The following is a 27513-nucleotide window of genomic DNA, read 5'->3' as shown; positions in this document are numbered from 1 at the left end:
AGATGGCTGCAGATCCGGCAGTTTCCATGGCACTGGCCTGTTTGGAGATGGTGTTAGTGTGGGTCCAAGGGCTTCGGCTCCACGACCGCATGTGGTTCTCCAGCTGAAAAGACAGACCAGCTGGAGCAGTGCAGCTTCTTTCACTACCTGGGATTTGAATATGTAAGCACTCCCCCCAACACATGGGAGTGTTGGGGGTACAGGTGTACCCCGCAGCCCCAGCAGCAAGCAGAGCAGCATGCAGCGCTGGCGCCCTCCCCGGCGCAGCAAGCAAGGTCATGTTTGAAGTTGCTTTCAGTTCTTGACCTGAGCGGAGCCACAGAAACAGCCTTGGTGCAGTTGTGTCATCATCCGCTCCAGCACTTCTCTCCACAGAGGCACCTCTGACCTGCAGGTCAGCCGCCGAGCGGGGCCCCTGCTCCGTTGACAGGGTGCCCTGGGGCTTTGGTGTGGGCACCTTGAAGGCTGAAGCCGTGGGTGACTGCCTTTTTCCATCCCCTGATTCTCTACGTCAAGATTTTTATTTGGGGAAGACTAAAAGCCATGCTGCCTGGTTTCCGCACTTGGAACTACAGAACTATCGCATGGGACAAATTCTGTTCGGACCCCCACAGGAGAGTTCTCTCTGTGAAGTCCGCCCCCCTTGCCTTCTTCCCTCATGGCCTCCCTTGTTGCCAATTTTGCAGCATTTCTTATCGGACGGTTGGAATTGCTCAGAAGGATCCACTAAAAGTACCCATTTTCTGAGGACTAATAGCTGAGTGCCGCAAATTTTTAGGGTTTCAGGACGTGTTCCTAGGTGGACTTCAGTGGTGCCACTTGATCAGCCAGTTTTCATATTAGATTCTGAACTTCATCTTGAACTTCATCTCTCTGTCTACTGAAGCTAAAATAACCATTGTGATTTGGGACTTACCTTGTGCTGATAAACTGTTCACAAAGGCACTTACGATTTCTAATCCAATTATTGACACTGGGTAGTTGCTGCAGCTCAGGCGGCCCAGGTCCTGTTCAGGGCCAGGCTTCTGCTGGAGGCGCCAAGGTAGGGCGGCAGCTCTGGCCACCATGCAGCTGCCACCCAGGTCCTGCTGCTTCACTCGGAAACAGAAGTCCTGCAGGGGGCCACTGTGGGGTGCAGGCTCTGTCAGCCTGCCCAGCGCGACCGGAGCAGCTCCTGTGGCACACTGGCAGATGTGGCAGGGGCAGTGCCAGGCGCTGAGAAGCTCCCAAACTAGCATTTAAAAAAAAAAACCCAATCATGAGTTTGTTGTTGGCTTTCCTCTGGATTACCTTCTCATTATCTCCCAAACAGGACTCAGGCCACGGCCTGTCTCAAGGGCTCCCTCTGCTGCCATCTGAGTGTCCCTGAAGGGCTGGAGCTTCTCTGCAGTGGCCACATGCAGGTGGCCCATCTTGTTCTGGGAAACCACATTTGTGCTGTAGACATGTCAGCAGCGTTTGCTCTGCCAGTGCTGGCTGGGCAGTTACCTTCCACCTTAGAGAGGCTGATCTTGTCTTGGGGCTTCTGGTCGTTTGGGGGTTCAGGTGTTCTAGTGGTTACCTGGGAAGACAGTATCCCTGGGAGAGGGGCTGCTTCAGGGCTGTTCATGCTGCTAACAAGGTCAATGCTGTTGTGTCCCACCAGGTTGCTAATTACGGAATGGGAGGACAGTATGAGCCACATTTTGACTTCTCCCGGGTAAGGCCCAAATCACCCAAATCACTGGTGCTTGCAAAGGGCCCTGTTTCAGCTGGTTTGAGAAGGCTGGAGTTCCTAGAAGCACTTTAGCCTCCACAGCAGGCTCCCTTCACCTCAGCAGGGCCACTCTTTGTTATTGGGAGAAGCCTCAGTCTGGAACCCAGGGCCTGCGAGCCCAGGGTGCCTGGCTGTCTCTCCTGCGATGTGGGGAGTGTTCCTTCCACCCACCCTGTTGTCCTTTCCTTCAACTCTACAGCAGAGGACCCACTGGGTCTCTGCAAGAGCCATTCCCACCCTCTCCCCATGTCCTGCCTGGGTTCACTTGGTCCGTGGTCCAGGCTGATGGATGGAACGCACCCTTATTACAATCCCCGACCCTTTTTGCCCCTGTGGGGGATGGGGGGTGGGGGTGGGGGATGGTGGGTGAAGTCAGTTGCAAACTTGGGTGAAAGTTGTTGTTTATTGCAGCGACCTTTTGACAGCGGCCTCAAAACAGAGGGGAATAGGTTAGCGACGTTTCTTAACTATGTAAGTATCGGGTCCAGGCCCCCCTGTTCACTCTCACTTGATTTTATAGAACCATGAGCAAGATGTTTTCAAGCATTTAGGGACGGGGAACCGTGTGGCCACATTCTTAAACTACGTGAGTATAATGTGTGAGATGTGTGGGCCTTAAGGGGAGCCTGGGTCCAGCAAGCTCTCTCCCCCTCCTGTCCAGGCTGATACCAGCAGCGGTGCTCAAAGGCTGGGCCCTTCTGGCCCCCAGCACGCTTCTTGGCCTGTTCTCCCGTCTGTGGGCTCCATCCCCCACCGGGCCCTCAGGACCTACACATCTTCCTTATTGATGGGCCTGGTGCTGGTCTAGAAATTTTAGGTGGTGCCCTGGAAGGGTCTGTCCTTGGCAGCAGAGAGAGGAAGTAGCCACGAGGTGCTGTCAGATGGAAGCTGCCTTGTCTCCCAGACTTGGTGCCCTGCCTCCCACCGGCTACGTGAACCCCAGCCATAGGCTGTTGGGTTTTTCTGAACATGTGAGCAACAGTTTTCTCTCCCCTCTGCTGAGGGAGCCAGCCCGAGGGAGACTGAGAAGCTGTCAGGAAATTTAGAGACAGATGCCTATGTCCATTTTTTCCTCTAGTTTCTTTTAATCCTTACCTGAGGATATGTTTAATGCTTTGGGGTGGGGGGGGGAGAGAGAGAGAGAAAGGGAGAGGAAGGGAGGGAGAGAGAAACATCCATCTGTTGTCTCCCGTACACACTCTGACTGGGGATTGAACCCACAACCCTTTGGTGTATGGGACGATGCTCCAACCCACAGAGCAACCCAGCCAGGGCTCATTTAAACTTTTTATTACATGGCTTTTATGTGCTGGGGACTGCCATGAACACGCTGGTGAGCAGGACATGTGTGGTTTGTCTTCTGAGGCGGATGGTCTAAGATGAGAGGCCCACATTAAACATAGGAGAGGTAATTGTTTCGTTACCATGGTGACAAGTGCTTTGAAGCCAGTAGCTCAGGGTTGGCTTTCAGAGAAGGCCTTGCTTGGGAAGAACATGTCAATGTCAAGACTTGAAGGTGGAGTGGAAATTAGTTGGTGGAACTTGGTTTCTGGCAGAGGAGAGTGTGTGGAGACTTGGAAGAGGGAAAGAGTGTGGGATGTTGGAAAAGTAGCAGAAGGCTGGTGGCTCAGAGAGTGGCTGGAGGGAGAGGCTGGTGGCCTGACGGGGCCTTCAGATCCTGGAAAAGAGTCTGGGTTTGACCCCCAGGGCTGTGGCCATCAGGGGTTTTCATCTTACTCATTCTCCATGCCTGTCAAGGACCTGTCAGTCTGTCTGGTATGTGTCCTGTGGAAATATTTATTAGCTGCAAATGTTCCTGCATGATAGGAAAAAGCGGAGAGCCAAACGAGGGAGCAGTGGTGCCGTGGGCATGGGTCGAGGTGCACTCTGGGCTTGAGTGCCGCCTCCCTGCTAGGGAGCCTGTGTTCTGTTTAGTTTGTGGCCTCACCATGGCAGGAAGCGGGGCCTCCGCAGAGACGGTGCCCTGCCTGTCCACCCAGACAGGCCTGGCCAAGGTGCTGTTCTGGGGAGGTGAGGAACTAACTAAAGCAACAAGTTTTTAGAGCCAGAGAAACAGAGCCCACAGTGGGGCCACAGGCGGTGTTGGCAGCATGAGGGCAGCTCCCGGGGTGTCTCAGCTTAGGCAAGGCCCAGGCGGAATGGGGACAAGGGGTGGAGGCCTGGCAGGCATTTTCTGAGTACAGACTTGGATTGTTCCCATCTGAGGACTGCCGGGGTGTGGGCCTCCTGCAGGCCTGCAGGTCTCGAGCACCCGTGGCGTGGACACTGTCCTGATGAACCACACAGATTCATCAGGGTTGAGGGAGGGGCAGGGCGTGGGAAGAGCCTTTCTTCCCTGAAAGGCTGGCCGAGGAGCAGAGCACCTCCAGCCCTGCTGCTCGAGCTCAGAGGAGGCTCATCTGCTTACTTTGTCCTGTCCTCTGTGGCTGTTGTTCTGAACATCTCGGGTAAAGTCCAAGTTCTGTGCCTTGTATTCCCAGATGAGCGACGTAGAAGCTGGGGGTGCCACTGTCTTTCCTGATCTGGGGGCCGCAATTTGGCCCAAGAAGGTAAGTTCTGGTTTGTATGGTTCAGACAAGGGTGTTATGTCCCCCAGTCCCATTCGATGGCCTACTTGACTCTCACTGGGAGGGGCTTTAGCCCCTTCTTGTCTAACCTCTGACCCTGTGGCCTCAGCTTTCATCTGAGGGGAGAAGGGGTGGGGTGGGAGGCCCCTGAGGGGCAGGTGGGTTTTCAGATACCCACTCGCCTGGGAGGGGGCAGGTGCTTTCTGGGGAACTTGTCTGTGGCTGGAGTCCCAGGGCGCTGTCCCCCGTGTCTGGGACAGTGGGGGCGTTTCGGCTCAGGCTGGGGCTCTGGTGCCCCGGGTCAGGTCCCGAGCCAGCCTCTGACAGTGTGGTCTGCTGGGCTGTCTCCTTTCCTCAGGGCACGGCAGTTTTCTGGTACAACCTCTTGCGGAGTGGGGAAGGCGACTACCGAACGAGGCATGCTGCCTGCCCCGTGCTTGTGGGCTGCAAGTGGGGTGAGTGGCTGAAGGAGTGGCGTTGGGCCTTGGGGCTTCAGTGTTTGTGCTCGTTCTGAGACCCCGAGCTACAGACAACTGCTTCCAGATTTTCACAGAGCCAAGACTATCTCTCTTGTTGAAGTGTTTGGGTTTCCTTTTTTATTTTTTAAAATTTTATTCCTGCTAACTGGTAATCCCATCCGACCATGCAGCAGTCCACTGAGCTGGGTATATGTCAGGACAATCACTTGAGGTCACTCTCAGAGATGCCACGAGAGCTGAGAAAGAATAGCTGGACACGCATCAGAGGTCCAGGATGGCTCTCCAGAGCAGTGGACTCTGGCAAGGGTTCTGAGGGAGCCCTTGGGGGAGGACGGGAGTCAGAGAGGGGCAGGGGTGCCCCAGGCCAGCAAGGCCCACGTGGAACAAGGCGCACACAGGCTGAAACCAGCCCCACAGCTGTGGGGACTGGCTGCCTTTGTCACTTGGCTAAGGGGAGGCCTGTGGGCCAAGGGATGAGGCTGGGTCCAAACCACAGAGGCTGAAGCTTGAGCTCTGTCTGGAGGCAGCTGGGGTGCACCGGGGAGAGGCTTGAACCAGCATGTGACAGGAAGTGATTACAGAGAGATGAGTTTATGGCCTCCTATGGAGTTCTGGGGATAAATAGTGATAGGTTCACAGAAAATTGAAGAAATGAGAAAGAAAATGAGGCAGTTGCTGAGCGGGGAAAAGAAAAAGTTGTACAAAAAAGGAAATGTTAGGTAGCTCATGTGTAAGCAATATTTACATGTAAGTATTTAATATGTAAATATGTAAACACTAAATATTAATATAGCTAAAACCTGTGATTTAACTGTATTAGGAAGATAGGAGGTAATAGGTATATTTTAGGGGTAGTATAAAAGAATTCCAAAATTGAAAGTTAAGAAATAGCCCTGTAAGCAGTTTATTTAGAAAAATGCAGATCATCAGAAAAGCCAGCTAAAGAAGTAGAATGTCCTCTGAAAGCAGGGATTGGTAATGGGAAGGGGAAGGTGGGAGATGGCTGGTTTTCCTATAAGCCTTGTAGACATTTTGATTTTTTCGACTAAATACTTGTATTACTACAAGTTGACTTATATTTAAAAAGATCTGTGCCTTCTGTAGTACATTGGAATAAATTTGTTTTATTCATTGTGGAAGAGTCTGTGTTGAGGAATGAAATGTGGTTCATGGGGGTTTGAAGCACAGTTTTAGGTGACCACTTGGCCACCCATGGCACAGAGATCGGATCTGCTGGCCCGCAGCTCCTGAGGCAACATCCAGGCCCTCCCCTGTCTTGACAGGTCTCCTCATTCTCGTCTCCTGCCTCTCACTTCCACCTGCCACTTGTCAGTAATAATAGCAACTTGGCCAGGGTTCTCAGCACACACCGGGGAGTTCACACCTGGATGTTGTTCTCATCCTGTTCCCACTTCCTGGACCCCCTTGGTACAGAAACCATGATGGTCTGTCCATCTTTTCCCCTGGACAAGTCCCATTCCAACTTCGTGTCCAGCCTGGGGTCTCCTCTTCCTCCACATGGTTAGATGCCTGTTGGCTCTGTTTCTATGGCAACCTTACACACATCTCTTTATACATACTGTTTATACATGTGTCTTCCTCACTAAGCTTCCTCCTGAGCTCGAGACCTGAGACTATTTCATACTCTTATCTGAATCTGAGGGCCCAGTGCAGGATTCCTCCTGAAGGAGTCATTAATTTGGGGGGCTGGCCTAGCCAGCAGGATGGTAACATACCTTTTGTCTGTTCACAGTCTCCAATAAGTGGTTCCACGAACGAGGACAGGAATTCTTGAGGCCGTGTGGATCAACAGAAGTTGACTGACATCCTTTTTTGCCCTTCCTCTTCCTGGCCCTACAGCCCTTTGTCTGCAAGTTCAACGTGGCAAACACCTTTGTATCCCAGCCCTTGTCAGGCGGGTCTTCAGAATAGTGAGGGTTTGTCTGGAGCGGACCACGCGGACAGGGGAGGGTCCTGGGTGGCCTCCATCAGCCTGTGCCATCCTGGGTCACAGCGGCTGCTGCAGAGTCAGGTTGTCCAGCACCTGGCCAGGTGCCTTTGTACCTCAGATGCTCTGGGTGTGAGGTGTCTCAGTGAACCAGAGTTCTGATACCTTGTTTACATGTTTGTTTTTATGGTGTTTCTGTTAATGTGGCTTTAACCAAAAAATAAAATGTCCTTGCCAGAAGCCTTAAAGAGCCTTCTTTGGAGTATTTTTTAAGACGGGAACTTTTACCAACTATACCATTTCCTATGCATCTCCTCTGAGGAGGCAGAATCTGGGTAATGAGTACTTCAGGGACAAGACCCTGACCTTAGGTACTAGATCCAGTTTTAGCACCTACATCTCCTCCAAGCTTCAGTGTCCGTTCTGGAAAGTGAGGCAGGTCGTCTCTCCTTGTCTCCCAGAGAACATAGAGATCATTTATGCTCACAACTGTGATGCCGTTACAAATTGAAACTTTTTTTAAAATTTTGAGATACACAGAATTGCTTGTGATACACAGATGTGCAGTTTAAAGAATACGAAGGTAAGCATGAGCACCCACATCATCACAACCCAGATGATTTTCAAATCCACACCTTGGGAGCCCCTGCGAGCTGCTCCTGGATCATCTGGACCATGCCTCATTTTTCCCCTGCCCGGTACCTTGGTGGTAACCATTGTCTAATGGTTTGTGGTAGTTTGCTTTTCTTTGTAGTTTTACTGTTTGTGTCTGCATCCCTAAATAAGTGGTCATTCTGTTTTCCCAGGTTTTGAACTTTTTGTAAATGAAATCAGAGAGAGAGAGAGAGAGAGAGAGTGTGTGTGTGTGTGTGTGTATTTGGTGTTTGGCTTCCTTTATTCAATAGCTGATTTTAAGATTCATCTATGTTGCTCTGTAGCTGTAATTTGTTTGAATTTGTATGGCTCATTCAGCTTTGTTCATGTTTATTCAAGGACAGTACCATAATATTGCCAACATATGTTCATGGACATTGAGTTGGTTTCAGTCCTTGTACATTATGTATAATGCTGCCATTTTTGCAGTTTTACGCATGATTCCTGGGGTACATAAACACACATTTCTGTAGTATATGTATATCTGGAAGTGGAAATGCTGTCTTACAGGCGAGTCTTCAACGTTACCATATAATGTATTCCAGGTGGCTGTGCACATTCATACCAGGAGTAAATGAGAGTTCTTGTTATCCCGACCTTCTCCAGTACCTGGTATTGTCATACTTTTGAATTTTAACTAGCTTGTTACATGTCTAGTATTAATTTTAACATGATTGTTAATGACATTGAACACTTTTTGTGTGTTTATTGGTCTTCAGGTTTTTTAAAAGTGCCTATTCAAGTCTTTTTCTTACTGATTCAGAGGAATTTTTAATATATTATGGACACAGCTCTTTGTTGGTTATATATTTTATAAATGGTATCTTTTTTCTAATTGTCTTTTCATTCTTAGTTCTGTCTTTTGATGAACAGTTCTTAAGTTTTGTGTGAAATTATCAAGTTTTTCCTTTTTGACTTATGCTTTCTATGCCTTAAGAAAATCTTCCACCCTGGCTGGTGTGGCACAGTGGGTTGAGCACTGGACTGTGGACAGAAATTCTTACCCCAAGATCATGAAAATATTTCCTGTATTATTTTCTAAAAGCATTATAACCTTATCTTTTTCATTTATGTCTGCAGCTTATTAATGTATAAAACTGTGTCCCATGTAAAAAAAATCACTGGGTCTAGGGCAGTTGCCACCTACCTAGTGCCATCAGATTTTCCTCTAGCGCCTTCCGTTAGCAGAACCTGAAAGGGAGCAGCGGGTGCGAGAATCCAGGAAATACACTTTATGTAGTCACAAGTCCAGTACGATAGCCGAGTATAGAAGGATGAGCTTGGAGCTGAGAAACAGCAGAAAAGTTACTGGCATGTTAGGTGTTTTTTTTTCTTGTTTGAGATTCTTTGGGCTTCTTGAATCTGTATAATAATATCTTTAGTAAGTTTTAGAAAATTATTAAATCATTTGCTCTTTCAATATTTTCTGTTCCTTCTGAAAATATTTAAATGTAAATTAGACTATATCATACTATTCTTATCTCTTAACCTGTATAATTTTTATATTTCTGCTATATTTTGGGGTAATATTTACAACTATCTTCTAGTTTACTAATTTTTTCTTCTATTGACTACACCTAGGAGTTTTTATTTAAACACTTAAAAGATGTAATTCCATTATTTTCTTACACCATTTTTTAAAAATTCAACTCTTTTCCTTTCATTGGTCCTTTGAAAGCAACTTCCCCCACCCATTCTCTACTGTCTGCTTTTTAAAAGTTTTTCTTTATTTTTGTTTTCAGTGGTTTTACTATGACAACACCTAGGGTGGGTTTCTTTCTCTTTTTTCAGCATGGGGGTTATTGAGCTTCTTTAATTTGTGACTTAATGTCTTTGATCAGTTTTGGAAATTTCTGAGACATTTTAAAAATATTGTTTCTGTCCTATTTTCTGTCTCTCCTCTCTTTGTAAGACTCCAATAATCTGGATGTGAGAAATTTTCACTGTATTGTGTGTGTCCCCTTTCTTTTCTGTCTCCCATCCTTTCTCTCCCTTCGGCTTCAGACTAGATATTTTTTATTGATATGCCTTCTAATTTATCTCTTCTGCTGCTAAACCCATCTATTGAGTTCTTAATCTCAGTTCGCATATTTTTCAGTTCTAGAAGTTTTTTAAAAAGATTTTGTTTATTGTTAGAGAGAGGGCAAAGGTGGGAGAAAGAGAGGGAGAGAAACAGCAATGTGAGAGACAAACATAGATCGGTTGCCTCCCACATGCCCCCAGCCTGGGACCTGGCCCACAACCCAGGCATGTGCCCTAACCAGGAATCAAACTGGCAACCCTTCGGTTCGCAGGCTGGTGGTCAATCCACTGAGCCACACCAGCCAGGGCTCATTCAGTTATTTTTATTAGGTTCTAATTCTCTAGGGAATTTATGTCTCACTTTCTCCATGTTTTTCTTTAACTAATGAATCAGTTATTTAAAAAATTCTTGTCTGAGCCCTGGCTGGTGTGGCTTAGTGAATTAAGTGCTGGCTTGGGAACCATAGGGTCACAAGTTCAATTCCCCCTCTAGGGCACATACCTGGGTTTCAGGCCAGGTCCCCAGTAGGGGGAGTGCAAGAGGCAACCACACATTGGTGTTTCTCTCCCTTTTTCTCCCTCCCTTTCTCTAAAAATAAATAAAATCTTAAAAATAAATAAATAAATAAATAAATAAAAATTCTTGTCTGAAAACTCCAGATTATCTGTGGATCTTTTTCTGTTGCCTTTATCTTCCCTTAGTTTCTGGTCATTTGGTCCACTCTTGCTGTGCCTGGGATTTTTTGACTGAATGCTGGACATGGTGTATGACAAACTGTAGAAGCTCTGATGTTGATAACCTTACACAAAGGGCTCGCCGTTTCCTCTACTAGGTGGAGTGGGGATTGATCACTTGAATCCAAATCAGAGCCTGAGTCAACTTAATGGAGGGTGGGTTGCAGTTTTTTTAAGACTCTATCTGGTTTACCCTCATTTTATCTCTTACAGGATATAGTTTCCCAGGGGTTTTCCAGTTGAGAGCATAAATTGTTAACTGGATCTTTTTCCCCACCACACCCTGCATCCCTGGGCAGTTAACACCTCTAATCCTTGTATCCTCAGTAACTAGACATTGCCCCTGAAATTCTTTTTTTTTTTAAGTTCTGACATTTTCTGCCTAGCTTCTTGATCTTCCATTCTGTAGAGCTTCAGAATTCAGAAACTATTGAGGTAAACAGGCTGAGTGGTTGACTAAGCTCTTTACCCCTCCCTCCTATCTAACTGTCTAACAAACTACAGTCTCATTTTTGTCCTTCAATGCCCCTTGAGACTGCGAGGTTTCTCTGCCTCTTGGCAGTTGTGCATTGCTTCAGTCCTTCTTCTGGGTTCTCAGTTTCTCCCCAGGCCTAGACTCAGTGAATGACCTAAGAATAAAAGAGGCTCCAGACTTTTGGCTCCCCAACCTGAGATTCATCTTCCCCAGGAACTTGATGCACAAACCCTTTTTGCTTCAGACAGATTTCTAGACTTTTATCCAGCTTTCATGGTGGTTTTTGATATGAAAGTTGGTCTGCCATAAATGATTCCATTTCAGCTGGGAATCTTGTTCATTTTTTAAAAATTCATTTTCATGTGAAAAATAGATACAGAAAACCTGTGTTTGATACCTTTCTCAGTTATCTGGTGTAACACGCTCCTCGTTCATCTTGGACATTTCCTGCATTCAGCATGGAATCAGCCATTAAGCAATTCATTATGAGTTGGTGCCGGCCTGCCAATCCAGTGTGGCTCTGGAAACAAACACGGGGTAACCTTAGAGACAGAGCACTGTTTTCAGTAATGTTGATTAACCTACTTAGCATTCACATGTTCACTGTGGCACCAAAGAATTGAGCACTTCAGTATGCTTTTGGTAGTGTGCTGGGGATGTTACAGTCTGTTTCAAATTCACAGCAACTCTTTAGAATAAGTAATGAAGAAACTGAAGGTGAGGAAGGTTAGGTAATAATGTACCTGAGGTCACATAAGGTCTCACCGCTGTTTAGTGAAAGGCCTAGGAATCAAACGCTGATCTGGCAGTTTCCCAAAGCCTCTGCTCTAAAAAAGTAATTTCCATTTTCATCCAATAGTTATTAAAGATCAGATGTGGACATGATGATAAAGTACTGCCATTACTTTAATTCAGAGAGATGGAAAAGATGCGTAAGTAGATGTGTGACATGGGAGAGGCCTGGTCCCGGAGGACCTAGTGCTCAGGCAGGAGAGTGAGGGTCTGGAATTTTACACTACAGTCAGCAACACTAGATCTGGGTCTTGAAGCCTAAGTAGAAATTCGCCTCCTCTGCTATCCCAGTTGAAAATACATGCACATAACTTAAAAAATAAGGAAGAGTTCACAATAAATAATTCTTCCTTCTTCCCCTAGCCCCCGTTCCTAGAGGAACCTTCTTCAATTCTTTGCTTTTCATTTTTCTGAACATAAATCATATAATGCTGTCTCTTGATTTTTTCAGTTTAGAAATTTGAGAAATGATCATCCAGCTATATTCACTACCTTTCAATTTTGATATTTATATTCAATGTTTGATAGTTATATTATTTATAGTCCCGTCTCAGTTGCCTGGTTCTTCTGTAAGGCTGAGGTAGCCTCTCTGACATCTGGTATGCGAGATGAAGACCTAGACTTGTGTTGGACCAAACAACAGGCCACCATGATTTAGCCGAGTTGACATATAAAATTAGCACATGCCCCTTTACCTCCCGACCTCTGTCAGTTATACTTTGGACAGGATAAATTGATTCTAAAAGTTGAAAAACCAAATTCTATGTTTTTTAAGTTAATGTTGATGTACCTGTCATAAAGAGGAGTCTGTGCCTCATTTGCCTAATAAAATTCAAAGCAAACTTACAATCTGTATTCATTTGCCAAGGCTGTCAATAACAAAGTATCACAGACTGGATGACTTAAACAACAAATTTATTTTCTCACAGTTCTGGAGGCTAGAAGTCCAAGGTCAAGGTGTCAGAAGTTTGCTTTCTTCTGATGACTCTCTCTTTGGCTTGCAGATGGTGACTTTCTTACTCTGTCCTCACATGATGATCCCTTGATCTCTGTGTTGGCCTCTTATGAGGCCACCAGTCATACTGGATTAGAGCTCACCAATATGACCTCATTTTACTTTAATTACCTCTTTAAGGCCCTAAGTCCAAATCCAATGTTCTGGCAGTAGGACTTCAACATGAGAATTTGGGGGAAACACATAATGCTACTAGGAAATCACGTTAGATCTGAAACACTACACGGAATAAAAGCAGCAGAAGACCTTTCCCTGTTCTTTGTACAGTGGACATAGCCCATCATTAATAGGTGTGCTTGCATTAAGAATGTTGTAACAGTAGGCCCTGGCCTACTGTTGGGTAGCTCAGTTGGTTAGAGCATTGTCCTGATATGCCAAAGTTATAGGTTCAGTCTCCGGGCAGGGCACATACAAGAAACAACCAATGAATGCATACATAAGTGGAACAACAAATCAATACTTCTCTCCCTCCCTCCTTCCCTCTCTTCCTCTCTTTAAAATCAATAAATAAACATTTTAAAAAATGTCATAACAATAGAAGGAAGTTTTGTTGATTTTATTGACAAGATAAAGGGATATGGGTGATCTTATGAAATTCTCAATCGATTGGAAAAAGATGAAATTGACATAAAAACCTTTGAAGCCAGTGTTATAATAATGGAAGGAATAGAGCAGGTATGTATACCAGGGTGTACAAGCCATTACTCTCCCTCAAAGTGCTCATGCCAAATTTGTGCCTTGCTCAGTTCATACTCTCAATTTAATGTGCAGAAATGCTACTTTCAATGAATTTAAATATAACCATTTCAGTATTGTTCAAAGGATACTTTTTTTGTTAATTCAATGAGCAGATAGAATATTAATCCTGTTCTGAAAACTACATTAAAACATATAAACAAATTGTGAGGTGTATCAAGATTAAACGCAGTCAAGGAACTTTAGACAAAGATGTTTGTCAAATATTAAAAGGTAAAACATCAAACGACAAAATATAATATGCTGAAATAGCAAAAATAGATTACAAATTTTTATGCAACTTATCTGTATGGGATGTTGTTTTGAAATAAGTAGAAAAAATTAAAGGTTTACAATTAAAAATCCATGACTATAGAAAGGTATGTGCTTAACAGAAGGCCTCTCTCTGCTTGTAACAAATGAGAGCATTATGTTTGATTAAGGTCAAGTATGAAAGTATGTTTAAGGTAAAACTTTAGCAAAGATATGAATATATCAGTATTCCCTGAATTAGAAAATGAGAAGAAATTGGAAATATAAAAATCACTGGATGCATAGATCAATTATAATAATAAAAATATCAAATATAAAGAGAATAAATGTCCTAGAAATAGAGATGTGAAAAATCAAGTGGGCATCTTCAGTTATTTTTGCCTGGAGATTTTTTTTTAAAGATTTTGTTTATTTTTAGAGAGAGGGTAAGAGAGGGAGAAAGAGGGAGAGAAACAATTGGTTGCTTCTTCCAGGCCTCCAACTAGGGACCTGGCCAGAAACCCAGATTTGCAGAACCAACGCCCAAACCATTCAGCCACACCAGTCAAGGCTGGAGAAGTTATTTTCTCTGGACACATCTGGTTACAAAAAGCAACCTTTTCAATAGTCTGATTTAAATTCTGTGGGTATTTCATTTGAAGTAGTTTTAAGCAGCATACAATACCAATAATTTATAATATAAAACCAGCATTGTGTTTGGATCCTCTAAAACTGATTCACAAATTTTCCTTAGTACAATCTTACCCAAATTTGGAATTGTTAGATAGTACAAGGGTCTCAAGGGCTGGGCGATTCTTACTAAGTCCTATTCTTGCTAGATGCTAAAATGTAGCACAGTATTTTGCAGATGAGCTTTACATTGACTCTAACCACAACTAATTTAATACATTTAGCCAACATTTGCCAACTGCAAAGAAGAAATCAACATATAATTAACCAAATAAAGTATGTAAGCAATCAAGGAGACTGAGCTTGGACGTGAATTCTGTCTGCTTTACTGGATGCTAACGACAACCACAACTTGTTCTTGAAGAGAACACAGAAAGCAGCAAACCCCTTGAGTTTGGTAACAGAAGTAGTGTAGGGAACTTTTTAAAAACAATATTAGTCACAGTGGTATCCTGTAAAAGAAGTTTCAGTAAACTGAGGTTAATTTTAAAATGTTTAAAATCTCGCTTGGTCGAGAGAAGTAAATTTTTTAAATTTTGGTGAGTTTGCTTCCATTAAAGCCAGGAAAATAAAATTTACAGTAATTTTTAGTATAATATTTAAACTTAAAAATATTGTGTATTTGAGTATACCAATTCTTCAATTTTAAGACATTTTCAACTAATTTATTTTGGGAACATTAACTATTAAAAAAATGCACAAAGATGTGTATATAAGAGGCACATGTTTCCTTTTGCCTCAGGCTGCAATGTGGCTTGGCACAGCATTGTTTTTAAATTTCCAAACCTGGCATCCAAACTCTAACATTAGAGTTGCCAGATTTAGCAAATAAAAATACAGGACACCTAGTTAAATCTGAATTTCAGATACACAGCGAATAATTTCACGTGACATAGACTAAAAAAACTTTTATTGCTTATCCCACTGCAAATTTAACTGGGCATCCCATATATTAATTACCTAGCAACCATAAACATAATTATCCTCCGTAGTAGAAAAAGCAGCCGGCTTCTCGACCCAATTTCACTGTTCCGCCACGCAGCCGGGTCACTCTGGGCGGCGGGCGGGCAGTCACGTGGCTTCCGCTGTGCTGCACGCCCTAGCAGCGTGGGCACGTCAAAGTGCCCCAGGCCTGGGGGACGCCGCGTGCGGGGAGTCGGGGCAAACACCCACCCTTCCACTGCACTTGCCTCCCCAGGACCTCTTTGCTTGCTGGTTCCTCTGCTTGGAATAGTCTCTCTTCAGGTAGTCTCAGAGTTCCAGCCCTTGCGCCCGTCAGACTGACCCCCGTGAAGGAGCAGGGTCCTGATTACCCTCTCCCCAACCCTGCTTTATTTTTCTTTGTGGGGCTTACCTCTCCGCCTCCCTGTCAAAGGACATATTTGTTAGTTTATGGTCTGTCTGCTCTACTGGAATGGGAACTTCTCGAGGGAAGGAGCTTTGTTTCCCCACTTTAATAGCCCCAGTGCCCAAAATGGCGGCGGCACTCTGCAGCAGCCTCTGGCCTTCTGGGGAGGGCGGGGCCAGAGGTGTCTGGAAAGGCGCTGGGCTTGTGGTGCGTGTTCCTGGGGGTGAGGTGCGAGACTGGCTGGGGCTGCGGGTTGCACCGGTGCCACTGCCGCTGTGGCTGGTCCCTCCACTCAGGCTAGTCCGGTGGGAGCAGACCCTAAAGACCAGCCCGGCAAGATGGCCTGGGGCCTGTGGGGCTCTGCCCCGGAGAGGGGTACTTGTAGGGCTGGTAGAGTAGAGGGTGCTCCTGGAGGAGGGGCGGGGGGCGGTGCCCAGGGATGTCTTGGATGTCATTTTCAAGGTCGAGGCTACTTTTAAGAGGTTATTTAACTTTTGTGAAGATTCTTTATTCTTTTTCTCAGGGAAAGTAATTTTTTTTGGTAAAACAGTTGAAGATTAAGAGAAGTGGTAGGAAAAGTGTTTTAAAGAACTGGTCAGCTGCTCGTTTCGGCAGGACACATACCAAAGGAACTGTTCAGTATCTTTCTGAAAGTGTTTTTATAATGTGGAGGACCCTCCAGCCCGCAGGGCGTCTGTCTGCTCAGATAGTGCTCACTTTGAAAAGTCAGCCTCTCTCTTTACCTTCCTTTATGAGCGTGCAGCCAACAAAACCTCAGTGAAGTTGTAAACAAAACCCTTCTTGTACCTGATGGGCTCTTCTTGATTTCATTGGCAAGCTACTTAAAACTACGCGCTCTGGCCCTGACTGGTGTGGCTCAGTGGGTTGAGTACTGGCTCCCCAACCAAAGGGTCGCTGGTTTGATTCCCAGTCAGGGCCCATTCTGGGGTTGCCAGCCAGTTCCCCAGTGGGGGCCACATGAGAGGCAACCACACATTGATGTTTCTCTCCCTCTCCCTCCCTCCCCCTCTGTCTAAAAATAAAGTAAAACCTTAAAAGAAAAACCTCAACTATATGCTGTGTTCGCTGTCCTCTCACCTCCCAGTGTCATTTTTTGACATTAAATCTAAGGCCTAGAATTGTCTCATAAAGGGTTCAGGTTCCCCCTAGTGGCCAAACTCAGTAGACACTTATAACTTGTGTTTCCTTCAGTGAAATGCTTCTCCTTTCTCCTTTCCTGGCCTTCCTTGCTGGTTCCTCATTTTTTTTTTTATTTACTTTGGAATTATATATTATGCATAAACATTTTTATTCAATCCATATATTATTTTCTAATAGTGAAAATTATTGGGTTATATTGGCTTGGGTGAAATTAGAATTTATTCTAATACAATTACATTTAAAAAATTAATAACTTTTTACTTAGATAAAGGCTTCTCTTCATTGACCCACTTTTCTCCTGTATATGTTCCTTAGTCTAGTTCCTGTTTCCTTTTCATAATACTATACTGTTGGAGGAAAATCTTGTCCATTCCCACTGTATTAACAACCATTTATATGCTTATGATTTATTCAATTGTCTCGTTGCATGATGCAGACACCAGTCTGCAGTGTTTGCATCATTATGGATGAAATGAGACATTCACACAGACTACTGAGTCTGGTGGAAGAAAAGGGACAGCATGGCTTTTCTTGCAAGGGGAGCAAAAGCCTTGGCCCTTGCCGTGACCGGCCTTTATTGGGTTCCTTGGCACATTACATGATGGTCCTCATTTACTATGCACAGGTTAGCTTTAGGTGGTTACCTTTTATAGAAAGCAAAGGAGCCAATGCTGTTAATCACATCACAGAAGAGGGATATTTGAAAATGAAAAGGCAAAAGTGGTTGAACCGGTTACACTCATCCTTGGAAGGTTTAGAATGGATTTTAGGAAGTTACTTTGCAGTGAATGTCCTCCATTCAGGGTGAGGGAGTTTTTTAACGAGAGCAAGACTCAAAGCGGCCTAGGCACATTGCAGGCCTGATTCCCCACAGGAGAACCTATCTGTGGATGTGGGTCCTATGCATCTCCAAGTGGGAGCTGGGCCCATGCCGTGCAGAACAGTTTCCTACAATTGCACTAAAATCTTTCTCTTTGGTCTAACCTAGACCCTTATACCTAGCTTCCTAATAGGTATATTTACCTGGACTTCGCACATAAGTCTAGAATGGATGTTGCAAATTATTCCATGAGTGATCATAAGTACAGCCCGAGGTAGAAAAAAATATAGTCACAGTGAATGTTAATCTTTAGGGTGACAGACCCTCTTGAAAATCATGAAAATCAAGGACTTCCTCTTTAAAAAGGTACACACTAATTTTTTTGCCCATAGTTTAAGAGCTTTCCAGATCTGATACAGTTCAATATAGAACTCAGATCTTGGGCTAAGGCTTCCTAAAATGAAATGAAAAGGTGTATTTTTTACAGATATACACCAGATTTAGAACCTTAACATGAGAATACATCATATTCCAGCCTCCATGGGCCATTAACCTAAATTAATCTATCAGACTTACTTATGGAAACTTGGCCTGTAGAAATAACATTAAGAATGAATGAAGTCTGGAGCCCAAGGGAGAAAGTTTCTGATTAACTGTGTGGATCATGTGTTCCGTAGTCCAAGGGGGACCCACCCTAGTCTGGTCAGAAACCAAGGTCTGTTGAACACCTTTCAGAAAGTGCTGCCAGGGAGAGTGTAGCCTGCTCCTCTCCTGAGGACCAGAGCATGGCTGAGCTTCTGAGGCCGGGGGCCTGGCTGAACTGGCAAGAATGATGGAGGCACATGAGATTCCAGGGCTTTTCTCCCAGCAGAACCTTCTTCAATGATTTGTAGGGCCAGTGGTTTCTCAGTTCCAGAGTTATTCCCTTGATGGCCAGTGAGTGCTACTTTGGATCGGCCACACTCTCTCCTGAATTAAATCTATTTCTTTTGTTCTTAGGCCAATAGTCTACTTCATATTTCTTTTTTTATAGAGATGAGAATTGAGGAAATGGTAGCCACTCTTTAATCCCTTCTCCTGGCTTCCATGACCTGCCTTCTGGTGTGTCTTTCTCTCTGACTGCCACTGCTCACGTCTCCCCTAGCTCTCCTGCTTTAGTGCTCAGTCATGGCGTCCAGTGTCTTCACAACCATTCTGCTTTCTCTGAAGGCTCATGATTTCCAAATACTACCTATGTATTGATAACTCTTGAATCTTTAATTCTAGCTTTTACTACTTTCCAGCTTTATTTACATGGCCCACATGTTCTTCCATTTTCATATGTCCATGCCAAGCTCATTAAACTTTGTTTAAATGGTTCATATTTCTGTTTTACCTGTCTTCGTGCATGGCAAAAATGACTGAGCCTTTCTCCCAGCTACAGACTGTCTTCCCAGATGCCACCTTCTCTCACTACTGTTCTTTAATAGCTATTCACATGAACTTTCTAACATTTTTTTACTGTACCAGGAAATCAATGATGTGTTTCTATTTTGTTTTTAATATTTAAAGCAACCTTAGACTTAAGGTATATATTTCTCATTTTACCCATGAGAAAATAGGCTAACTTTTTAAATTATTAATGACATCAAAAACATGTATGCATGTGTTTCCTGTAAACAATTTAGGCAAAAAGAAATCGAGCAAAAATGTTATAGTGCACCCCCTCCCCCCATTTTCCTCCTACCTCTAAAGCACTGTTTCTCAGCTGGGTGCAGTTTGTCCTCCAGGGGACATTTGGCAAGGTCTGAAGATAATTTTAATTGTCATGAGGCTAAGGATGCTACCACATGTGTACAGTCTGCAGGACAGGCCCCCCACAACAGTGTGTCCCAAATAAAGGTCAGCAGTGTCAAGGTTCTATTCTATATTTATCTACCACTGCACTGTTCAGTGCTGAGGCACTAGCCACATGAGGCTGTTCAAATTGCAGTCAAATTAAATTAAAAACTGATTTTAAGTGTGCAACAGCCATATGTGGCTACTGAGTTTAACAGATTATAGAACATTTCCATTATTGAAGTAAGGTTTTTTGAATAATGCCTCAGGGATATAGCATGCAAACAGCTGTCTGTTTTACACAAACTAATATTATACATATTGTTCTACAGTTTACTTTTGTTAATGTCTTGAAGAATTTTCTCTGTTCTTGGTATATAGAATAAATGTTTAAATTGAATGGTCTTATGAGATAATTCAATTTTATAATTTGGCAATGTACTTTAATTTTACCTTTTAAAAAGCTTATGTGCATGAACTCATACAGTATATATTCTATTTGTGTAGTTTATTCATTGTGTTATGTTTTTAAGATATACCTATGTTATTTTTGTGTGTATGCAGTTTATTCCTTTTAAGTACTCCATGGTAGTCCATTGGATGACTATACCATAGTTTAATTATCCATTCTACTATTGCTGGACATTTGAGTTTCTTCCACTTTTGGGGTATCATGAACTCTAATGTGAATATTCTTATATTTGTTCCTGCATACATATTTCTATTCAGTTCATATGTGAAAGTGGAATTACTGGATCATTGAAATTTACTAGGTGATACCACTTTCTCAAAACAGTTGTGTTTTTGCTCCCACCCACTATGTGTGAGAGAGGCCATCACACTGCATCCTTGCCGATACTTTGTATTTGTCAGATACCTGTATTTCAGACTACCTGGTGGTGTACAGTTGTGTCTCATTTTACTTTGCATTTTTCTGGTTATGAATGATATTGAACACCTTTCAGATATTTATTGGTCATTTGGATGTCTTTTATGAGTCTGTAGCTTATTTTTCCATTGAGTTGTTCTTTTTACTTATTTGTAGCAATACTGTGTATATTCTGGATACAAGGTTTTTATTGACTATATATGTTGTGAAGATATTCTCCTGCTTTAGTGGTTTGCCTTTTCTCTCTCTTAATGGTGACTTTTTGTTTTATGGAAGGCAAATATCAAGCTTTTCCCCTAAGATCACTCAGCAACAGTAAACTAACAGAGAAAGCACTCTCAGTTTAAGTGGGTTTTGTTCCTTAGTTCCTCAGTTCCAAGGCTTATGATGACTTCAGTACAACCTGAGAAGAAGAAAAATATTTCTATAAACCATGGTCTTTGTAAAAATTTATTAAACCTTCTTTGTTTTCTCACATTATATTCCTGTTTTGAATATAGTCTCTGGCAAATCAACAAATGTTTATACTTGGACATATCACTTTAATACTTAGAGCACTGATTTCTTTCAAACAGTGGGAAAATACTTGTGTTATCTACCTTATATAGTTTGAATACTATATCAGTGCTAGTTGATATTAACTTAGAACATGATTATTTACTTAAAAATGCTTTTTTAATCCTCATCCAAAGATATGTTTATTGACTTTAGAGAGAGAAATAGAGAGAGAGAGAGGGAGAGAGAGACATCAATGTGAGGGAAACATCAGTGTGAGAGAAACATCGATTGGTTGCCTCCTGCATGTACTTCACCCGGGGATCAAACCTGCAAGCTGGGCATTTGCCCTGACCATGGATTGAACCCATAACTGTTTAGTGTATGGGGGCCACGCTCCAACCAACTGAGCCCCACCCGGCCAGGCAGAACATGATTATTCATTTGCTAAGCTCCTCCTATCCTGATTACATAGTAAGATACCTGACTCCACCACTTACTGTGTGACCTAGGGCAAGTTAACTTAGTGATAATGTGCATTAATTTCCTTGGCTACAAAAATTGGATATTATACCCAATTCATAACTTGGTTGTTACAGCAAATAGCCTATTGTTTAGATAGAACAATTGAAATAATTTTTAAACAAAAGGATAAAACAGATGATTTTACTTTCCCTAACTGGTCAGTTCAAGAGAGAATTATAAGGGCTATAGAGTTCTGGATGAACTTAGAGCCTTACCTCAGAAACAGCTGCTTACCTCAAGTCAGATGTTTTTCATTAAGTGTTTTTTGGGGCTGTCTAAGGAGGTGAGGATGGAGTCGTGAACTTGACCTCAGGTTTACTAATAGGGAAATGAGTGGTCTGTCCATTTGTTTCAGTGAGCTAAAAACGATGTCCTTTAGAGAAGACTTCTCTTGTCCGTCAGGTAATTTAACTTAGTTCTTTTTCAAAGTTATTTTGGTTATTCTGGTTCCCTTGCATTTCCATATGAATTTTAGAATGAGCTTAAAACAGTTTTTGCAAAAACAGCAGCTGAGATTTTGATAGGGATTCCATTGAATCTGTAAATCAATTTGGGAAAGGATTGCCAGCTTAATATTAAGTGTTATAATCCACAAACTAAGAATGTTTTCCATTTAATTAAAGCTTTAAAAATTTATCTAAGCATTGTTTTATTGTTTTCAATGTACAAGTTTTATACTTTTTTAATTATTTTTTTTATTTTAATCATTGTTCAAATACAGTTTTCTCCTTTTTACTCCCAATCCAGTCCCCCCTCCCACCCCTCCCCACTTCCCTCCCATTACCACCCTCCCCTTAGTTTATGACCATGTGTCCTTTAAGTTTGTTCCTGTGAACCCTTCCCACTGTCCCCTTAAATTCCCTCTACTCTCGTTAAAATTGTTTCTATGTGTTGTATTCTTTTTGATGCTATTGTTAATGGAATTGTTTCTTAGTTTCATTTTTGTAATGTTTATTGTTAATATATAAATATAATTGATTTTTGTGTATTGGTCTCCTGTGAACTTGCTAAACTTTTTGATTAGTTCTAGTAGTTTTCTTGTGTGTTCCTTGAATTTTTCTACATGTAGTTTGCAAATGACAGTTTTATATCTTCTTTTTCCAATGTTTAAAAAGTATTTCATTGCTCTGGCTAGAACTTTCAGTACAGTATTGAACACAAATGGCAAGAATATACAACCTTACCTTTCCTTACTTTGTTCCTGATCTTAGCAGGAAAATGTTATGTCTTTCATCATTAAATATGATGTCAGCTGTGAGACTTTCACACATGTCCTTTCTCCAGTTGAGGAGGTCCTCTTCTATTTCTAGTTTGTTGAGTTGTTTGTTTTTTTAATTATTTATTATTTTTAAATTTTATTTTTTATTGTTGACACTATTACAGATGCCCCCATTCCCCCTTTGCCCACCTCCACCCAGCCCTGCACGCCTTCCCTCTGACCATCACCACACTGTTGTCTATGGGTTGTGCATACATGTTCTTTGGCTAATCCCTTCTCCTTTTTTCCTCCAGTCCCCTCTTTCTTCAGACAGGTGTCGGTCTGTTCCATGTATCCATGTTTTCTGTTTCTGTTTTGCTCATCAGTTTATTTTGTTCATTAGATTCCACTTATAAATGAGATCATATGATACTTGTCTTTCTCTGGCTTCTTTTACTTAGCATAATAATCTCCAGGTCCATCCATGCTGTCACAAAAGGTAAGATTTCCTTCTTTTTTATAGTTGTGTAGTATTCCATTGTGTAAATGTACCATAGTTGTTTTATCTACTTGTTTACTGATGGAGACTTGGGCTGTTTCCTGATCTCTGCTATTGTAAATAACACTGCTCTGAACATGACAGTGCGTATATTCTTTCAAATTGGTATTTTGGGATTCTTAGTGTATATACCCAGAAGTGGGATTGCTGGGTTAAAAGGAAGTTCCATTTTTAATTTTTTGAGGAAACTCCATATTGTATTCCATAGTGGCTGCACCAGTCTGCATTTCCACCAACAGTGCATGAAGGTTCCCTTTTTTCCACATCCTCGCCAGCACTTGTTTATTGATTTATTAACGGTGGCCATTCTGGCAGGTATGAGGGGATATCCCATTGTTTTAATTTGCATCTCTCTGATGATTAGTGACATTGAGCATTTTTTCATATATCTGTTGGCCATCTGTATGTTCACTTTGGAAAAGTGTCTGTTCAAGTCCTTTGCCCATTTTTTAATTGGATTGTTTGTCTTCCTGGTAGTGAGTTATATAACTTTATATATTGTGGAAATTAACCCCTTATCAGACGTATCATTGGCAAATATGTTCTCCCATACAGTGGGCTATCTTTTCATTTTGTTCATTTTGATGGTTTCTTCTGTTATGCAGAAACTTTGCAAAGATTGCATTTATTTATTTATTTTTAGAGAGAGGGATAGGGAGGGAGAAAGGGAGGAAAAGAAATGTCAGCGTGTGGTTGCCTCTCATATACCCCCTACTGGGGACCTGGCCTGCAACCCAGGCACATGCCCTGACTGGAAATTGATCTGGCAACCCTTTGGACCACTAGTTGGCACTCAATCCACTGAGCCTGCCAGCCAGGGCAGGAAGCTTTTTAGTTTGATGTAGTTTCATTTGTTTTTGTTTTGTTTTTTTTTTGCTGTTTTCCTTGCCCTAGGAGATATATTGCCAAAAATATCGCTCCAAGAAATGTATGAGATTTTACTACCTATATTTTCTTCTAGGATTTTTATGGTTTTGCCCCTTACATTTAAGTCTTTTATCCACTTTGAGCTTATTCTTGTGTATGGTGTAAGTTGGTGGTTTCATTTTTGTGTGTGTACCTGTCCAGTTTTCCCATTATCATTCATTGAAGAGACTATCTTTTACTCCATGGTATGCTCTTGCCTCCTTTGTCAATTACCATACTTTGCTGTGTATAGTGCACACTTTTTTGGCCAGATTTTAGAGGGAAAAATAAGTGTGCATTATACATGGATATAATAATTACATACCATGGGGCATAATAATCCCATGTATAATGCGCACAAAAATGTGGGTGTATATTATACATGACAAAATACGGTATTAATTGACCATGAAGATTATTTCTAGGCTTTCTGTTGTGTTTTATTGATCTATATGCCTATTCTTATGCCAGTACCAGGCTGTTTTGATTATAATGGCCTTGTAGTATAGTTTGATATCAGGCATTGTGATACCTTCACGTTTGTTCTTTCTCAAGATTGCTGAGGTTATTCAGGGTCTTTTTTGGCTCCATATAACTTTTTGCAATATTTGTTCTAGATCTGTGAAATATGTGATTGGTAGTTTAATAGGAATTGTGTTGAATCTACAGATTCACATATAAAAAGAAATCCCAAGCATAGGCAATCATAGGGCTGGTTGAGAGTCTCAACAATATTATGAGCTGAGGCTCTTTTCATCTTTTCTTTCTGCTGGTGTTAACATACCTGTTTCCCCTTAGATTAGCTCTTTTCTACCAAGATGTGTTTAGTGGTTTTAGGTCTCATATTTAGACACAGCACAATATTCAGATAAAGAGCCATTTCTTACTTTTATTCACAACACTAAAGAAACATTTGCTGACACCTCTCAGTAAACTTACATCTCATTGGCCTAAATTAATTGTAGTTATCTCTTGCCCATGCCAAAACAAATTACTACCAAGGGGAACAGGTACCATGATTAGCTTAGAGCCTTAGATTACTCATTATAGGATTAGTGGGTAGCCTTAGCTTTCCTTGAAGCAAATAGCTGTGTGGAAAGGATTGAACACAGGGGACTCAGAAAGGCTCTATGGAATTTGTGTGTGTCCATATGGGAAGCTTTACCTGTCTGTGGTTGACACAGGTACCATGTGCCATGAAAAGTCATGTTTTAAACCACCCACATCTTCCATGGAACACCTGCCTTGTTTCAGTGAACTTTCAAGTACTGACTTCAAACCTTCACACTTAGAGCAACTTGACACCCTGGAAAACTGAGATGGCAGATGGAAGTAGAAGGGCATACCTTCTAAATGAACTCAGAAAGAAAAATGTGCCAGTGAACCCTGGCCAGCATGGCTCGGTTGGTTGGAGCATCATCCCATAGATTGAAAGGTTGTGGGTTTGGCTCCTGGTCGGGGCACATACCGAGGTTGTAGGTTCCATCCCCAGTTGGGGTGCATAAAATGAGGCAACCAATCAATGTTTCTTTCTCTCTCTCCCCCTCACCCCTCTCCCTCCCACCCTCCTTCCTTCTCATTCCTTCCTCTCACTCTCTCTCTAAAAAAGAAGCAATGAAAAAATGTCCTTAAATGAGAAGAAAAAAAAAGGAGAAAAATGTGCCAGTAAAAGTGTTCAGGTGAATGGTGTGTGGATGTTAGACACAGTCATCAAAGAATTATCAAAAGAATGTATTTATTCCACTGGATCGATTTTCATCAGAACCATGTGAATTTTCCTTTCTTGTACATTGCAATCTACAATGAAATATTGAACTTCTGTATGGAATTAATTTATGATGTTCAACTGTGAATGTTTGACTCCTCATAAAAGTAGCATTGGCCAATAGTAAAATGCCGCAAAGTTCTATGAGGTGTTCCCATTGTATCGCTCAAACCTGTGGGTTCTCTCTTCATTTTAATGCAAAGTATGTTAAGTTTTACAAGGAAACCTTCAGGTTTTAAAGGGACTTTAAGGTTGATCTGATTTTTAATATGTAGTCAAAGGAATAAGTTATACAAAATTATGTTTTCTTTATCATCAGTGAGCAGTACAATCATCCTACATTGTACACACACACACACACACACACACACACACACACACAAATGGAAGGGAGGGCAGAGTTATTTTCATAGGAAGCTGGAAGGGCATTGCCTGAATGACAGTTGTAGGAATAAAGAGGCAAGTAAAAGCTGTCCATAATCTGCCCAGTGGAGATGATGTCTGCATGTGCATGGACTTAAAAAAAATACACTGACACAAAAATATTGATGTATATTTTAACCAAATTTAGTTAAATTTTAAACAAAATCGGTCATGTTTACTTTTTTATAAAATGGCTTGCTAGCTAATAATGCCTTTCTATTAGCAAATGTGGGTTACAATATCATTTTGATGGTGCCATATTCTGTTGTAGCTGTATCATAATATAATGAATTCTCTTTTTTAAAATATATTTTATTGATTATGCTATTACAGTTGTCCCATTACTCCCCTTCATTCCCCTCCACCCTGCACACCCACTCCCACCCACATTCCCCCCTTTAGTTCATGTCCATGTGTCGTAGGTTCTTTAGCTTCTACATTTCCTGTACTATTCTTGCCCTCCCCCTGTCTATTTTCTGCCTACCATCTATGCTACTTATTCTCCATACCTTTTCCTCCTCTTTCCCCCTCCCACTCCCCTGTTGCTAACGCTTCATGTGTTCTCCATTTCTGTGGTTCTGTTCCTGTTCTACTTGTTTGCATGAATTCTCTCTTGTTGAACATTTTAATTATTTGGGAAAAATGGCTCAGTGAACAATGTTTGTTTTATTTCTATCTTTCCACACTTTTTGATTTTTTTGCAGTAGTAAAGTCATGGAAATGAAATTGCTTGATTCTAGACTTGCAGGGCTGTCCTTCAGAAAAATTGTATCTAGCTGACTGTGTAGATACACTTATCTACTTTCCTAACCTATTCAATCAGATATTGCTGATATGTTTTCTAATCTACGAGGCAGTTACAGTTCAGTGGTTAAAAGCATGGTTTTTGCTATGGATCCAGATGGGTGTTAGACTTATCAGGTGATCATTTTGTAAGGTATATAAATGTCTAATAATTATGTTGTACACCTGAAACTAATGTAATACTATATGACAACTATACTTGAAAAATACATTTTTTAAAATAAAAATTTAAAAATTTAGATAAAAGCATTGGTTTGGGGGTTACAGTTCGATTTTCTGTGCTTGTATCCTGACTGTTATTTATCAGTTGTATGACTTTGGAAAGTTGTATGACTTCTCTGAGCTGGTTTTATCTGTACAGTTTGGGGGTATTGGGAGGATTAATGTTTTTAATTCCTTATTCTGGGGCCTAGTACAAAGTAAAATCACAGTATTTGAGAGATGCTTTAACATTTGTTAAAATAAAATCTCTTAATTTTGGTTTAATCATTTTAATCTCACTTTTTCCTCTAACAAATCCTATAACTGGGCTGAGAAAAGAGATGCACTGAACCTTGTAATCCCTAAAGATTCAGAAGACTTGGGGAAATTAGTGGACATGTACAAGGTGCTTGAGCATCTAAGTAAGGACTGGTGCAGGGCTTTGCCTTTCAGGATCCAG

At 42.1% G+C, this 27513-nt stretch overlaps 1 protein-coding gene across 4 annotated transcripts in view; it reads left to right on the top strand.

Annotated features, from left to right (window-relative positions):
- The window catches only part of P4HA2 (prolyl 4-hydroxylase subunit alpha 2), a 31523-nt gene extending 24504 nt beyond the window's left edge, over nt 1–7019 (top strand). For 2 of the 4 annotated variants that reach the window (XM_036014849.1, XM_036014850.1), the window contains exons 12-16: nt 1646–1699; nt 2277–2342; nt 4258–4326; nt 4703–4799; nt 6577–7019. In XM_036014849.1, the coding sequence (XP_035870742.1) occupies nt 1646–1699; nt 2277–2342; nt 4258–4326; nt 4703–4799; nt 6577–6647 (357 nt within the window). In that variant the 3' untranslated portion in view covers nt 6648–7019. Of the gene's footprint in view, nt 1–1645; nt 1700–2167; nt 2228–2276; nt 2343–4257; nt 4327–4702; nt 4800–6576 lie in introns of all 4 variants that reach the window. The other 2 variants (XM_036014851.1, XM_028528609.2) reach the window with 2 other exon arrangements.
- Nucleotides 7020–27513: the final 20494 nt, after the last annotated feature.

The sequence above is a fragment of the Phyllostomus discolor genome, chromosome 13, assembly GCF_004126475.2.
Source record: "Phyllostomus discolor isolate MPI-MPIP mPhyDis1 chromosome 13, mPhyDis1.pri.v3, whole genome shotgun sequence".
Lineage (NCBI taxonomy): Eukaryota > Metazoa > Chordata > Mammalia > Chiroptera > Phyllostomidae > Phyllostomus > Phyllostomus discolor.
Note: the sequence above shows the minus strand (reverse complement) of the source record. Positions and strands in the feature narration are given on the sequence as shown.